Source organism: Tripterygium wilfordii, chromosome 13 (genome assembly GCF_013401445.1).
Source record: "Tripterygium wilfordii isolate XIE 37 chromosome 13, ASM1340144v1, whole genome shotgun sequence".
Taxonomy (NCBI): Eukaryota; Viridiplantae; Streptophyta; class Magnoliopsida; order Celastrales; family Celastraceae; genus Tripterygium; species Tripterygium wilfordii.
In genome coordinates, this window is record NC_052244.1 from 13722290 (window position 1) to 13738950 (window position 16661).

At 34.0% G+C, this 16661-nt stretch overlaps 2 protein-coding genes across 3 annotated transcripts; both read left to right on the forward strand.

Moving 5' to 3' along the window:
* Positions 1–103: 103 nt before the first annotated feature.
* Positions 104–4673, forward strand: LOC120013485 (two-pore potassium channel 3-like). Of its 2 annotated transcripts, XR_005471414.1 has the most exons (3): positions 104–2081; positions 3904–4191; positions 4285–4673. XR_005471414.1 is itself a non-coding variant. In XM_038865314.1 (2 exons), exons 1-2 carry the CDS (start codon positions 955–957, stop codon positions 4049–4051), a joined length of 1275 nt encoding a protein of 424 aa, XP_038721242.1. In that variant the 5' UTR covers positions 104–954; the 3' UTR covers positions 4052–4673. The 2 variants fall into 2 exon arrangements, 1 of the variants encoding a protein (XP_038721242.1); XM_038865314.1 differs by having other exon boundaries at positions 3904–4673.
* A 6502-nt stretch (positions 4674–11175) lies between these two features.
* On the forward strand, positions 11176–13189 carry LOC120012212 (WRKY transcription factor 71-like). The gene is made up of 3 exons (XM_038863535.1): positions 11176–11742; positions 11841–11990; positions 12291–13189. The coding sequence occupies exons 1-3, from the start codon at positions 11303–11305 to the stop codon at positions 12712–12714; spliced, it is 1014 nt and encodes a 337-aa protein (XP_038719463.1). The 5' UTR covers positions 11176–11302; the 3' UTR covers positions 12715–13189.
* The last annotated feature ends 3472 nt before the right edge of the window (positions 13190–16661 follow it).

Sequence of the window (16661 nt, forward strand, 5' to 3'; positions counted from 1 at the left end):
ATGTGGAACAGGGTGCATGAGCATAGGAGAATTTCAAAGTTTCAACCGAAGTCTCTAGGCACCTGCGTGCGGGGAGCTAACGCAGGATTGCAATCTCACACGTTAGGTTGGGTAAAGGTGTATCTTACAAATTACGATAATAGAAATATTCAAGGTTTGAATTCACGACCTTTCGCTTGCGCTAATAGTTATGATGGCCAAGTTTACTCTCTTAGCCAACACCATGTTACATAGGAGAAAATCGTTGATACCCTATAATCATTAAGATCTTGGACCTCTGATTATGGGGATGGGATTCGAGTGCATATCGGTCAAGTGTGCAGCATGGCTAGTAAAATACACAGTTGGGGGGACATGCTTCATTATTTTGGGGGTTTTTTAATCATCCTTTGCTTGTGCGCTTTCCCTTGGCCCTGTGATTGGAAAGATTTTAAGATTTGACCCATTGGTGAAGATTAATATTGGATTTGGGTTAATTTTACATTTTTGTGTGTTGCTAAACATGCGTCAGATGTGGCGGTGCCATGCTATTAAAGTAATTTTCTGCATTTGATATATAACCAATTGTACGCGCTCCGATGGGTGCGAGTAGGGGAGTAGATTCTTTCTTTTGCAGAAACCTTGGTGTAGTGTCATTTCTGGTTTGTGAATTGTAGGATGCGCATTACTAGGCTCCCCAAAGTCCCAATAGAAGACCAAATCAAACTCTATCTTCGTCGCTTCAAATATTCAAATTTCCGTTGACACCTTTAAACATTCTTCCTTCCTCACTATATCACTCGATTCTTGCACTATTTTATTGATATATGATCTTGCAAACCAAATTGAATTTGCTGCAATTGGTGCTTACAACCTTCTCCTTCCTTTCGTCGAACCCAGTTTTTGAGAGGTCGTCTCAGACTTGGGAATTGCCGCTTCCAAAAATCCCGGTTACGGCTTCTCCGGCGGACCCAGATGGATAAAGAGCCTCTACTTCCATATTTGAGCCCCAGGAAGAGAAACCCTCCACCGCCTCTACACCCTCTTCCCGAGGACGGTGAAATTTCTCTTCCTCTCCCTCTAACTCCATCTGAACTCAAGGACCGACTCATCTTTGGCCCTTCGTCTTCCTCTCCCCGAGATGCTTCTCCTATTGTTGATGCCTTGAATATGTCTCTTAATTCCTATAGACCCTCCTCTTCTTCTCTCCTTCACGAACCTCCTGTTCCAGAATCCATATCACCGTCGCTGCAGCAATCTTGGCTTATTGATCCTAATTTCTTATGGAAAAAGACCAATCTGCACAGGTCCAAGACAGCTCCTGCTATGGCTACGATCAATGAACTTAATCATCCTGTTAATTCCAAGCCCAAGTTGGGGTCCCAATCTATTATTCGCCAAGCGGTCATTCTCTTATTGTTATACTTGTCATTGGGTGTTCTAATATATTCATTCAACCGCCATAACTTCTCTGTGAGTGAAACTCACCCAGTTGTTGATGCATTGTACTTTTGCATTGTGACCATGTGCACAATTGGTTATGGAGATATCACCCCTAACAGCACATCCACCAAGTTGTTTTCCATAATGTTTGTGTTGGTGGGTTTCGGTTTTGTTGATATTCTGCTTACTGGGATGGTTGGTTATGTGCTTGATTTGCAAGAAAATTATTTGCTGCAACATGTGAAACGTGGGGGTGAAAAGGAATCTGCAGGTTCTTATATAATTGATGTGAAGAAAGGAAGGATGAGAATACGAATGAAGGTGGCATTGGCATTGGGGGTTGTGGTTCTTTGTATTGGGATAGGAGTAGGTGTGATGCATTTTGTAGAGGAACTTGAATGGTTAGATTCATTTTACCTTTCAGTTATGTCGGTCACAACCGTAGGTTATGGAGACAGAGCATTCAGGTCACTTCCGGGTCGCATTTTTGCTTCCATTTGGTTGCTTGTATCCACTCTTGCAGTTGCTCGAGCATTTTTGTATTTAGCTGAGGCAAGAGTTGATAGGAGGCAGAGGAGGATGGCGAAATGGGTGCTTGGTCATGATATGACTGTCTCTGAGTTTCTTGCCGCGGATATTGACAATAATGGGTTTGTGAGGTATATGCTAGTCTCTCCTCTTATTATTTCCTTGTTCATGAATGCTGATCCATAAACTTTATGCTAGTAGCTTTAAAAAAATAGCTTTCTAGTACTATCAGATTGACACATTCTTATACCTCTTGGACACAATAAAGTTAATTGATGATGTTGAACTTTGAAGCGTTTTGGAAGGGATTAATTCCATGCACATTCTTTTCTTTATTATTGGTTTTTCAATTTCTTCGCTTAGCGTGTATCTTTTTATGTAGAAAAGTGATCATGAGATTTCACTATTCATTACCTGCTCCCAATTTCACATCTATTGAATAGCTTTGACATAGAGGTTGGTTAAGACAACCTTGCAAAGTTGTGATATTTTATTCCATGTGCCTTTGGTGAATAGAGTTTTATCTCTTTCTTGCACAACTTGTAATTTATGCCTAAATTCCAATAGTCCATGCAAAATCGTTGAAGAAACTTTAGGAATAGCCAGTAGAATTATTTTCTTTTCCTAAAAGGCTGCAAATTTTTGCCTGTGAAGTTCTATGTGTAATTTAAAGAAGGCGGATAGAACTTCCCTCCCAACTTATCAACTAGAAATTCATCACCTTCATTGTGATTATTGCATCTTTTGAACCCTCTAGTGTTGTGACTAATGAGAAACGGAAACATGGTAATGGATACAAAGGTGATTTGTGGTCTTGAGATTTTTGCACTTATAATTGCTTTGGTTTTCATCCTCTTTTCTAGTTGCTGAGTGGTGGTAAAAACTTCATCTCAATTGTTAAACAAATAAAAATGCAGCCTAAGCGAGTTTTACAACTTCTTTTACCTTTTTTAGAGTTTTAGGGCTGGGTTTTGGGAAGGGGGAAAAAGTCGTCCCCCCGGGGGGGGGGGGGTGTATCTGAATGGCATGAAAAGGCGTAGTCTACCGCTTCAGTAATTTCTTTGCAAGAAGACTGAGCAGCTTTGTTGTTTGTATACAAGTGGTTTCTTTGGGGATAGGCATTTCTCAAAGAGGACTGGACATGTAACAGTGTAACACTGATTCTCCTGAGGCATCTTAAAAAGTCTATCTGAAACTTTTGCCTATGAGAAGTCAGGATGGCATGATCATTGTGTTGGATATATAGATAGTGTTATCCCTCTGCCAATAAATGTGGCAACATTCCGTGCTGGATCCATGAGAGATGATAGAGATTATTACTACCATGGATCTAAGGAAAATTCACATACCACATTACTGAACACCTTCTTTACGTAGCATCTTGAAGGACAGATATGAAGTTGTCGTGCTGTCTAAGAAGGTTGAGTTTTTGGCATCTAATCTTCATCTTTATTGGTATACACAGATGGAATGTTTTGTAACTACTTTTTATGAATGCCTTGCATAAGAGGTGTAAATAGGTGTAAATTGTAATTTTGTATGTATTTGTATACATGAGAAGCTGGGCTGGAATCTAGCATCTTGGAGCACTGAGATCTTGTTGTTCATGGAAAAACATGCTTCTCATTAGCATATTTTTGTTGCTTAAATGAAAATTTCTGAAGGTGTATTGCCTAATTATGACTTGTTTCTCCTATGGCAGTTGTTGTTTACCTTGTTTGGTTACTCAATTGCCTACTTTTTTTCCTTTTTGGTAGTAACATCTTTTGAAATGATTTCGTAGTTTGTGTTCCCTAATTCGCTGTGATTTGGTCTCTCAAAGCTCTTTTATCCTTGTTAGATTTCACTATTGTTGCATTTTTTATTCTGTTCCTTTTTGTTGAATTAAAGCTGAGTCTGAGTAGCATATAGTCTTCTGCGGAGCACTCATACTTGTTTTATGCACTTATGCAGCAAATCCGAATATGCCATATACAAACTTAAGGAAATGGGGAAGGTGACAGAGAAAGACATTCTGCTGATTTGCAAACAATTTGATCGGCTAGACACTGGCAATTGTGGGAAGATAACTCTTGCGGATCTCATGGAGAGTCATCAGTGATAAAAATATTAAAAAAAAATAATTCAAAAAATCATTGTGGGGGTTTCATCTGCATAAAATGTAACTCCTGAAAATTACCGTCTAGAGACGAGTCAATAAATCAAGCGCTGGATCATAGTTCGGCCCCAGTGATGATTCTGGTATGGTATAAACATAATATGTCATATTAGCTGGTACCATTAGCTTATGCATACATGGGCTATGCAATCACTTCACGCTCTCTCTGTGTTCAGATAAGGGGTAATGCATCAGTTTCTGCTTATTCTGTTAGCCAGCCAATTGTGGAAGCCAATCAACTTTGAAGCTGCCATATTTTCTGAGACACAAAGCTCTTGATAGCATTAGTTGATCCAAAAAATGGTGGGATATGGACAGACAAACGTAAGTTGGTCTGTTAATTGTTATGTATTCTTTGGCAGGTAGAACACGTTTCTGTTGGTGATTAAGTTTATTTTTTTTGGTAGAGAATCTGCATAAAGGTGAGGTTCAGTGATTTAACAAAGAACCTGGTGTCATAATTTGCACTTCATTACATAGAAGTTGATCTCTCTTTTACAAGCACATGGTGTTTTCAGATCTATTTGACAGTTTTATGGAAGTTCCTCTTTTTTTCTCACTTTCTTTTTGGTGTCATTGGTTTGATTGCATGAGAGAGCACAATCTGTGTAGAGTTTTTTGGATTTTGTCATAGTTCTTTTTGTATGTTTTTCAACATCTTCAACTGTTGGCAGAAACTGAAGTAATACAGTGGGTACTTGCTGGTTCTGATCCTCCATGACAAAAAAAAACCATAAATTATAAGCATTCTTTTATTTCGTTAAAGATTGTTTGCAGAGTGCCAGAGTGGTATCTTATCTTTTTGACCCTGAACAAGGAGTTCAAATGCATACAAGACCCATTCATCCATGATTGTCCAAGTCAAGTCCTCTCCATTCAACATCCTTTTGTTTTCACTACTAGTCCATGCCTTGAATGTTTACCCTTAAAAGCTTAACTTTACATTGACACAACAATCTGGAGAACAAGTTACCTTCGAAGACCAGCACTCTGCCTTTTCGCTGTCAACAGTGGACTACTGTAGGATCATAAACCAAACTGGGATAGCCTAGTTGATTATCGGCTTATGCTAAAGGCGTATACTTACAGGGTTTCTGTGATTCGATCCCCATTGAGATCTATTCCAGCTCGATTTTGTGTTGGATTTCGGTCTAACTTATATGTCGGTAGGTTGTGCACATGACTTGTTCAGCCCGAGTTTAGGTTTAACTTGGCTTTCTAAAAATATACAAGTCCGGTGATATCGTTCTCGACTAAAATAAAAGGGGGCTGGGTCATCAACAATTAATTTCCAGACACACAATAGCTGAGCTTACCAAGTCTTACATCCACTGTGTCCCTCTCAAGTATTTTAATGAATGAACATAGCACATCCTTTTGATTTCTGAATTTCCAATTGAAGTAGACAAGTCTTTAGGGAGCTTGACTGGAAATTAAAAGGGTTTATCCAAAAGCATGAGACAAAAGAAGAGACATCTTTTAAAGGTTTTTGGATTAGGGCATTGTACCAAGTCAACTAGACCCATTGTGTGATAATGGTTGATGAGTCCATCAACCATCTAAATAAACCAAAAAATTAAAAAAAATAAAAAATAAAAAATAGTCAAGATACTTTTCTATCACTTTCTATTTTTTTACAAGGAGGAGGTAAAAATGGTGGGGCATTTCACAATTTTTATTGTTGGGTAATCTTATCTTGTAAGTAATTTAAAATATAATTGGTTGCTTATAGCATAAGAGAAGGCATAACTTTAGCAGTTAGAATCAGTCAAAAAGAAGTACATGGACCAGTTTAGAATCTTAGACAAAGATTAATCCTTTCACATTTGTAGTCCGATATCAAAAGGTTGGGTCCAAACTTTTCATATATGATTTTAAGTCATTAAATCTAAACTCTCTATTTTTAAACGACGTCATATAAATTTACATTTTAAATATTAGATATAGCCTAAACTTGAATTATCAGGTTCGTGCGTACAAAAAATTTACACCTGATGAGAAAAAAAAAGTTAAATTGAAACTCAACACGTCGCCACAAAGATATTTAAAATTTAACCCTTTGCATATAATATATTTATCATTTTGACTTTTTTGTTGAAATCTATCGCAACCATTATTGAATGTACAGTACATCAATGGATCATATGATCAGATTTTATTTTTTAAAAAAAAATTAAACTTGAAAGGTTAAGAGCCATTTGGAACATTCCAAGTGGAGTGAGTCAGTGATTGTTATAATGTTGACTTTCCCTTTCATGTCAATAAACCAAAATTAGGGGAGTCAAATTATAAAAAAGTTTTGGCAGATAAAGATTGATGTTTCTTTTTCGTTCTTCTTTGTATTTTCCTGGGATAGAGACTCTAATTTAAGCTCCAATTCTTTCTAAAAATATGTTAAATCATTAATTAAAATGTGTTATTAAGTATTTTGATATTCATAATGTTAGAATATAGTTGATTGTGAAAAAAAACGTTAAATCGTAAATTCTAAATCCTAAATCTTGAACACTAAAAAAACTCTAATATTATATTTTCAAAAAAAAACATAATTTAACCTGATTTTTAGTAGGAAATTGAAGTTAAAATTAGAGCAAGAATTAGAGCCCCCATCCCCCTTTTTCTGGCATGAATTGAATTAAAATTATAAAAACTAGTTGGGATTGGAGCCTGCACAATGCAAGGAAAGCCCCAATAAAATCAAGTTAGTACATTAGTAATAAATTACAAATTAAGTTAGTATTAGCATATATATTTATAGAGTTAAAATAAAAGATAACTTGTTCATATTTAAAATTTTGAATTTTAAAATTTTAAGTTGTTAACGAGGTTGCTACGTCAAAACTCTATAGTAATATCTTGAATGGTTGCATGATATATATATAACTGTTTTTTTTTTTTGAAATAAATACACACACAGATATAACTCTAGCTAACCAAACACCGCCCCAAAGGGCAAATATATCTAACTGTTTTGCATTCTCTCATTACATCAAATCAAAAATCAATTACAGATGGATTTGCCTAACAAATTAGGCTCTTCTTTGCTTATGCATGATGCATATATATATATATGCATGGACTATAATATATATACAGAAATTTTCCTATGTGGACCAAAAGTGTGAATTAAGTTTGTGGACTTGTTTTTCAACCATAGATGTGGTGGGTCCAATAATAAATGTGTGGTGCTTTATTATAACCATTGGATTTTGGTCCACACTTTTTGATCCACATAGGAAAATTCTTGAATATATATGTGTGTGTATGTATGTATTATAGTATATGCATAACTTTCTGCCTTAAATCATGGGTTGGTTCTTGACCCGAACCAAATACGGGTCAACATCCAAATCATATAAGAAGAAGAAGAAGAGAATCTTTCAATTCTTCAGTGATTTACACACCTAACAAAAAACCTGCTCTTCTCTCTTTCATTTCTATATGGATAGAGACACACTCACATATACATAAATACATAAATTTCTTGTCACGTATATATAATGCACACAAAAAAAAGGTCAACAAAATCAAGCTCTAGCTTTTTAATTTAATCATTCAAGTCTTTCCACCATCAATCGTCTTCCTTAAGCAACCGCCCAATATATGCATACACACACATTTTTTTTTAATACCAAAAACGAGACTACACAAATTTACTTTTTAAACATATGATATGAGCCTAAAACTATTAGGTCCATGTGCAGATAATTTTCTCACTTAACAACAGGGTAAATCTAATATTACTTTCAGTAAGAATCAAACTCAATACTTCTCGAGTCCATATGAACATATGATTTGGCCCACCACTAGTCTACCACGCAACTAGTTCACACACACATATATATATTATTTTTTTTTCCATTATTCATCTGATTAGGCTTTGATTATATTCATCCTATCAATAGCATGCGGCGCTCGTTTCGACTGGATGTCTTAATCATGATTATTAAATATTAATTTGTATTATACGGCATGTTAATGCTAAATTAAAAATGATATATGCTCGACGCAAGTAGTCCTTTTTTGCACGTCATGCTTATATTTTCGTGTTATGCCATGCGTGTGTGTATAAATCAATATATTTCGACATTTAAAAAAATATACAACCCTCCTGAAATTCTATCAAAAATGATGTTGACCCAGTGATAAGGTGCGTGTTAGTCTTGCTTGTCTGTTAGAGTTCAATTATCTCTAGAGACATGAGCTCACATGTGAATTTTCTCTGAGCTTGTCTGATATAAGTAATCTGTGGACTAGTTCGTATACACAGGGTAAACCCGATGAATTTACCCATGCGCGCGCACCCAAAGAATAATAACAACAGATGGCACTGAATTTGAGAGAGCTTAGTTCGTGTTATTTGTCATTTGGCAGGACCAAAATCTTATTCGAGTGATAGATTGTGTTTTTTCATGACACGTTCAAGTAAATCAATTTTCAAGAAACTATTTATTTGTTAATTCAATACTATAATATTTGTATTTCTTGTAGTGTTATATATATATATATAGTTTGATCAAATAAAAATCCTGAAATTTAGTGGGTGTCTTTTTCATTGATCTTTGACTCTCTCTTGGCTCTTTTTTTTGACTGTTTCTCTTCTTTCAATATGAAATTTGGCATGTATGTGACACTTTTTTTCCAAGATCACTAAAAGTTGTCATAATTATTGTTACTAAACAACTAGCATTTTTTTCCTCAAGGTAGGTGAGTATCACACAACAATTGTTGTGATGGAAAGAAGCAACAAGCCTCCAAAGAGTGGAAGAGAGAGCTAATTAATTAATTTTATTAATATATTTTTCATTTTTGTTGGTATAATGATTAATTACTACACAACAATATCTTTTATTTTCACTCCTTATGAGTTACATCATGAGTAATTGATTCACATCATGAGAACCACATAGCAGTAGCTCAATTGATTATATCTTTGGATTTAAGGTGGATGACGCTAAGATTTGGAGTTCGAACAAACTGAAAGTATTTCCCTAGGATTTTTCTGATTACGTGGGCCTTCTCACTTCCGAGGAGGGTTAGAAGCCACATTTCCTCCGCACGGTTTCAACCAAGTCTTATCCATAGTCAGCATGATACGAATTGTTATGACGGTTCAATATTTTCCTTACTCAACTGTCCAAATGACATGCAGGTGATTCCTCAGTAGAAAAAAAAAATTCACATCATGAGTAAGTTCACACACACACATATAAATGAAAAGATTATACAACGATGATGATATAAATCTCCTAATGAAAGGTGACTTTTTTTTGGCTTTTTGAATAATTTTCCAAAAGTTGATATGGTTGACCAATTCCAGTTGCAATTGAGTTTGTTCCACGCAATGATGTTTCAATTCCTCACTTTTCTTATGAATCAACATTGCTTAATTGTAACTTTTGTATCTGGACAATTCTATATTTCCGTCTCGTTGACCAGAAAGTTAATATATGTTTTCTTCCATATATTGTTTTTATGTGTAGAGAGTTTATATATATCACACAAACTAAGGACAGTTTTTGAACCAAATATGAAATTTGGTTCAAAAACTAATAAACTTTATGATAAATAAATGTATAAATATGATTATTTGATATATGTATATATTACTATATATATATATATATCATATTTTTCTTTTGCTTGGCTAATGGACTTCTTTTGACTACCCAAATGCCTTGATTGGAAATAGAATCAACTAAAAATTAAATTCAGGGAATTAATTAATATTGATATTCTCATCTTGGCATAGGCCTTGATTACTATACAACTTTGAAAATATGTGCATATAGATATGACCAAATATTTACTTTTCAAAACATTTGTTGGTCAAGATATATAACTAGCTAGTCACTTGTGGTGCACATTCAATCTAACTGTGCTTCACATTTGATTTCCCACTATCTTTTGTAAAGAATGTGAGCATGAAAAATTCGAATTTTTTTTCTTTTATACATGAGAATCTCTAATTATTATTAAAGAGCAAACTCAAAAGCTCACGCAATAATACACCAACGAAGTGATTAGATAAGAACATAGAAATATCATGTAGGAGCAAGGTAATACTAATATTTTCATAATCGCGTGCACATAAAAATAAATAATATTAAGCATCGAATTTTTGGTCTAACTTATCATATCGTCAGATTGAAAATTTCTATACGTACAAACTTGACGGTTCGAGTTTAGGTCAATAACGAATATTGAAGGATAAATTTATATAATGTTATTCTGTTTTGGAAAAGAAAATAAGGTAATAATACTAATAATGCAACATTAGGGGGACGGTGACGTAGGATGATCATCACCAAGACAATAGACTCATTATGGAAAGGCAGTAAGATAGTCTCCCACGTGACAGAGGGTCATGTGTGGGCTACGGTCAAATGCCGGGTCCTGTGACGACACGTGTAAGCCTGACTTCCCATAACGGCACCTTCACAGTAATCTTTGAATCTTTGACCATGAAAACCATCCAGACTGACCGTCTATAACCGGTTACATGTTCGCATTCTTCGCTGACTAATCTATTTATCCTACGTCACTTCCCCACTCTCGATCCAACAGCGCGTTCATACACTTTCTCAACATTATTGTACAAGTTCTTACACAATAAATTAATTACATTTTATCCAAATTCCAAAGAGAGGGCTTTAACACGTCTTCTACTAATAAACAAGAACGGTACGCATGCTCTCAATCTACATATATATATATATATATATATATATATAAGATTGTTCGAGATTGTAATGATGAAGCCAAAGAAAGTTTGTGTCATATCAATGAATGAATTAGTAGTAAATGATTCAATTATTTATAAATTTAGTATGGTGATTGGTGGGGTTGGATGAGAGAATGAAGAAGGAAGACTAAGAACAGGAGTAATAATTATTTAATTAATATTAATCAATTAGTATATTATGAATTGGTAATGTTTCCATAAGAGAAGCACTTTTTGATCTTCTAATTGGAAGCTACTTTGTCAACCTTTTCTTCTATTGTGGCATCTCATTCAAACCTAGCTCTTCTCTCTTTATTTATTTTTTCTATTATATATAAAGAAAAAAAAAACCCACAAACAAGACAAGTCTCTCAAACATAACAAGACCCCAAAACCCCTAGCTAATCAACAAAGAAATTAAACCCCTCCTCCTCTTCACTTCCTTCTCCTCCTCCTCCTCCTCCTCCTCCATGTCTGATGAACCAAGAAATCTCTACTATGATTCTCCATTTCTTTACAACAATGATGTTCACGGTGTTAATAGTGGGTTAGGGATGTACACATCTAACAAGCCTGCTCCTGGATTATCATATGGTGCACCACAAGGGTTTGGTTCTTCTTCTTCATCACAAACAAGCTTCACTGAGGTATTGCATGGATCCATGGACTACAATTCACTTGCAAAGGCCATTGGCTTGTCCCCGCCGCCGTCGTCGGATGTGTTCTCATCCACCACAGAAGGAGATCAGACAAAGACTATTGAAATTGAAAACACTCCAGCCACTCCAGCCACCCCAAATACCTCAGGCTCCTTCTCTTCTTGTGAAGCTGGTGGTGATGAAGAGAAGAAAGATCAAAAGCAGCCAAAAGATTCAGAATTGTTGGATGGAGGGGAATGCTCTAAGAAAGTGTAAGTTCTTCTTTTTTTACCCTTTTCGTTCAAAGTTAATTAGGTCATTTGAAATCAGATCCTGTGTTTTGATTAAATGAATTGGGGATCTTGAATAGGAACAACAATAAGGGGAAGAAGAAAGGAGAGAAGAGGGAAAGAGAGCCACGATTTGCTTTCATGACTAAAAGTGAAGTTGATCATCTAGAAGATGGTTATAGATGGAGAAAATATGGGCAAAAGGCAGTCAAGAACAGTCCTTATCCTAGGTACGTAAGTATCTATATCTATATATACTAATTTTAATTAACTAGTCCTCTTCCTATAATTATAGTTTGTCCATTTAATTTCCCAAGTCAAGAAAACCATCAATAACATTCAACATCCTGTGCTATATTCAAAAATTGCACACTTTTGTACGTTCACATTTAGTACCTATAAATGTGCATTTCTTTGCACATTCACGAAAACCCTATTAATTGCCATAGAGCATATTGAATTTGTCATAGAGTTAAGTATTTAATCAATGTTTTTTTGTTATATATACACAATATTGTACATGATTACAGAAGCTACTACCGGTGCACGACTCAGAAATGTAAGGTTTTGAAAAGAGTGGAGAGATCATTTGAAGATCCATCAATGGTGATTACAACATATGAAGGACAACACAACCATCCAGTGCCAACAACACTTAGAGGAAATGCTGCTGCAATGTTTTCACCTTCAATTATAACACCATCTCCGATTTTCTGCGGACCGAGCAATTATCCTCATAATCAATATCATCAAGACATGTTCTTTCAATTTCCTTCAAAGAGTAACCAAGTTCTTGGTGGTGGTGGTGGTGGTGGTGCAACTAATTCTCTGTATAATCAACAGAATGTGAACCCTTTCCTGCAGCAGTATCATCATCATCAAGTTGCTTCTTCTCATGACTATGGACTTCTCCAAGACATGTTTCCTTCAATGTTCCCCAAACAAAAGCCATGAAGACTACTAGTCTACACCCTCTTTTCTTATAAATGGATCTTTAATATGGTACAATGTATAAATATATATATATATATATATATATATATATATATATATATCTATATATAGATATTTATACTGCTTAGTTTAATTTGCTAACGTGATTAGGATACAAATAATTTCTTGATATTGAGAAGTCATGATCACTTCATCAAGATACTATGTATTTTGAAGTGAAATTGGATTCCCAGTACGTACGTAGTAGTGGATGCATGAGAGAAGAGGAGTATTAATTGTTGGTGTGTTTTTGAGAAAACCTAGCTAATTAGATTAATTAGTGTTGTAGATCGAAGGATTGCATGTTATTGTACTAAAATATTGTAGTCCATGCTGCTCTTTTAATTTATGATGAGTTTAGTGGAATTGAGAGATCCTTTTATTGGATTCTAATTCACGAATCTAGAAATTTATAGATATGTATTCTTTTTTGTAATTTCTAGTCCATTTAAGTCTAATTAAGGGAATTCCATTCATGGTATTTGTTAGATATGTGTATATATTCTTGAGTGTTAATATCATGATGTCCATGGATCAGCGCTGTGTGCTGATGGAGGTTCATGTTGTCTTTAATTTATATACAATACTTAAAAACTGAAATGTTTAGAGCTGACAGATGGATAACATTAAAAATTACTAAAAAAGTTTTTAAAAAATTATATGATTCGTATGGTAATTATATTTAGACTCGATAAACATATATATGATAATACTAATTTTATTATAATTCTATTACTATAAAAATACATTTATATATTGAAAAAATTATATGAAAATATTTTTTTTAAACTTAAATTTTATATTTGTTGGCACTTCCCACTCCTGACTAATTTTTAGTAAATGATAGAATTTTTGACCTCTTCTTCTTTCTGTTGAATTGAAATGTTATCAAGAAATCAATCAAAAGCCGAAAGTATGTTACATCTTTGACTGGAAAAACTATACAATACAATATATTTGACATATATGTGATCGATAGGTGTGTATGTTAACAAAATAGGAGTCCTTCCTGCAGGTCCCAAGTGAGATGAAGAGTCTTGACCAAATGCAAAATGGTGTCATATCATGTGTTTCAATTATGGTCCTATCTCAACCTTAAACTTGTAGTAGTAATTAACTCTTAATTAATTAATTTAGATATATACATACGTTCACATTTGGGTCTCTCTCTCTATATATATATATATACAGGAATTCTCCTATGTGGACCAAAAAGTGTGGACCAAAAAGTGTGGACCAAGTATGTGGACCAAAATCCAATGGTTGTAATAAAACACAACATAGGTGGGGGTCACACATTTATTATGGGACCCACCACATCTATGGTTGAGAAACAAGTCCACAAATTTGGTCCACACTTTTGGTCCACATAGGAGAATTTCTGTGTATATATATATATATATATATAACCAGTTCCGAGTTAATTACTGAAATCCTGACATATAAAATTGGGTTTAAACACATATGATTTATCTTATTGTATGGTCTTTGACGTATTTATATATTAGATCATATTTTCATTAGCAATAATAGAACCTTAATTTGAAAATTAATATATATCTGTGTCAAGGTCAAATTGTGTAGGTATATTATTAAGATTTGACTGACTTTTATTATAACTTGTTTAAGTTCATCGTCAATAATTGAAGGCCCCCTCCTTACCAATAATCTCGAAAGAAAAAAAAAAAGAGATAAGCAATATTGTTCATCATCAAAGTGGGAAACTTTTGTATGAGCTTATTCGGATGCCTAAATGATAAGCTTATATAGTATCATTCTCGATTATTTAAAAAAAGAAAGAGAGAGAGTTGGATGTATGTGTGTGCCGTTGATTATCTATGCTTCTTTTTTTATTTTGAATATAGGGTAAGAGGATGGAAGAGACTCGAACTCGAGACCTCTATGAGATATCACATACATGAGTGTCATCTGAGCTACTCGTGAATCTCATCTATGCATTTTTTTAAAATGTGGGTTAGTAGATAATGAATATCAAAGTTTTCCTTAATTAATTAAAAAAAGATAAGAAAATAAAATATATAGAATATATGTTTCCAGTCATTATCAAATTACCTAACAAAATACAGATGATAAGAAATGTGTTCCATGAGAATCAAGTAATTGCCAAACAAAATATATTTTTTGCTTTTACACTAAATTGTGCCAAACCCCTTAAACGCACCCACCTATAAAAATAATTTAGGCATGATTTTGACTTCATTACTATTTATAGGTATGCACGTGACACATTATCCACCTATCTCTGTTTAGTATGAATTGCAACATAAATTTACAAAATACCATGTCGTGAGACGTCGGGTAGGAAATTTTGTGTGCGTAGGTTGACGGCTTGAGTTTAAGTCCATATTGGATGTACAAATGACAAATTCGTATAGTGTTTTTCTCTGTTAGTAAAAAAACATAAATGTACAATTATATATTATATCGAGTACATATATGAAGCATAGAGCATATATGAACTAATATTTATTAGGTCAAATTACAGTGAACAAGAGGCCAAAGGAAGAGATCATCATCAAATAGTATATTTCATGCTAATTCAATTGAGAGAGACAAATGATGGATTGATGGTTACTTGGTAGGTAAGAGTGATTTGTGATTGAGAGAGAGATCTTATTTGGCAAGTATATATATATATATGTATATGAGTATTTACTTACATGTACGTGTATGGTGTAATGGTGATGAAAGAGTATCCAAAGAAAACAAACACAATTAAAACGAAGTCTGTTTTATTCTTTGTGGCTTGTAGTCGATAAGTTGATCATAATAAAGTGCATATAATATAACCAGGAAAAATGAGAAGATATCGGAATTTTAACGTTTATATTCCACATCGATTAGATATAAGTTAGAAATGTTGTTTATATGTAAAGATTTAGATTATTAGAAAAGAAGAAGTAAAGATCGATCCAACCTCTCTCAATTAAAGCGAATTCTTTTAAAGACAAAATCGTGAGAGTTTTATACCCAGAACAAACAACACTTTTTTGAGTTATTTGGATCGTGTTTATGCAAGAAAGTCCAGTTTGTGGTACAACTCGAATCTCTTGAAATTAAAGGTCAACCACTACATATTTTTTAAAAAGAAAAATGAAATTGAAAAGATGAACATGATTACTTGAGAGTTGGTGGATTCAAGGCCGTATATTTTTGGGGTGCTCTGCTTGGCCCACCCAATTTCATGATATCTCAACTCGAAAGCCTATAAAAGATATATGTAAGCCCACAAGCCCATTTAGTGAAGAAGAATATGAGACCAAAGAAGAGCGTATCTTTGGGGGAAAATAACTAGATAGAGATTTTCCCCGTCCAAACAAATAATAGAAGCAATATTTTGTGATGCGAAATATTATTTAAATCCGAAATTGAAGAAGGAAATCAATGATGACATGATTACTTCATTAATTAATTACATAAGAAATATTATTATGTAAAATATTGCTTAGTTGGGACTAATTTCAAGTATTTATTTATTACATTAACTAATATGAAAACAAATTCATGTTTTAGCAAGATTATGTATGTTCATGTCAGCAATGTATTACTACAATGCTACCACCTTCAAAAATTCATGCATAGTCTCCCTACACATTGGAAACATCGATCAAAGTCATGTTTCGTAAATATTAATATATTTATCATTAATGTTCATGTATGCATTCACCTTAAACGAAAATAAGAGTTTTGTATGTGACTCTTTGATGGATTGAATCAATTAAGTAGCCATATAAGTTATAAAGGGCTCTTGATCACTCTCTCCACTCAAGCAATTTGATCATTAAGGCCAAACTGATTGTTCTTCTATTGATATCATTCTATTTGATGGTTGCTTTGGCATGAGCGACAAATGTAAAACACTAAGATAACTATCGTTGAATCCTCGC

Coding starts and splice junctions, on each gene's coding strand:
- LOC120013485 (XM_038865314.1), top strand. CDS start 955: ATGGATAAAGAGCCTCTACTTCCATATTTGAGCCCCAGGAAGAGAAAC. Junction 2,082..3,903: donor GACAATAATGGGTTTGTGAG/GTATATGCTAGT, acceptor GCACTTATGCAG/CAAATCCGAATATGCCATAT.
- LOC120012212 (XM_038863535.1), top strand. CDS start 11,303: ATGTCTGATGAACCAAGAAATCTCTACTATGATTCTCCATTTCTTTAC. Junction 11,743..11,840: donor GGGGAATGCTCTAAGAAAGT/GTAAGTTCTTCT, acceptor GATCTTGAATAG/GAACAACAATAAGGGGAAGA. Junction 11,991..12,290: donor AAGAACAGTCCTTATCCTAG/GTACGTAAGTAT, acceptor ACATGATTACAG/AAGCTACTACCGGTGCACGA.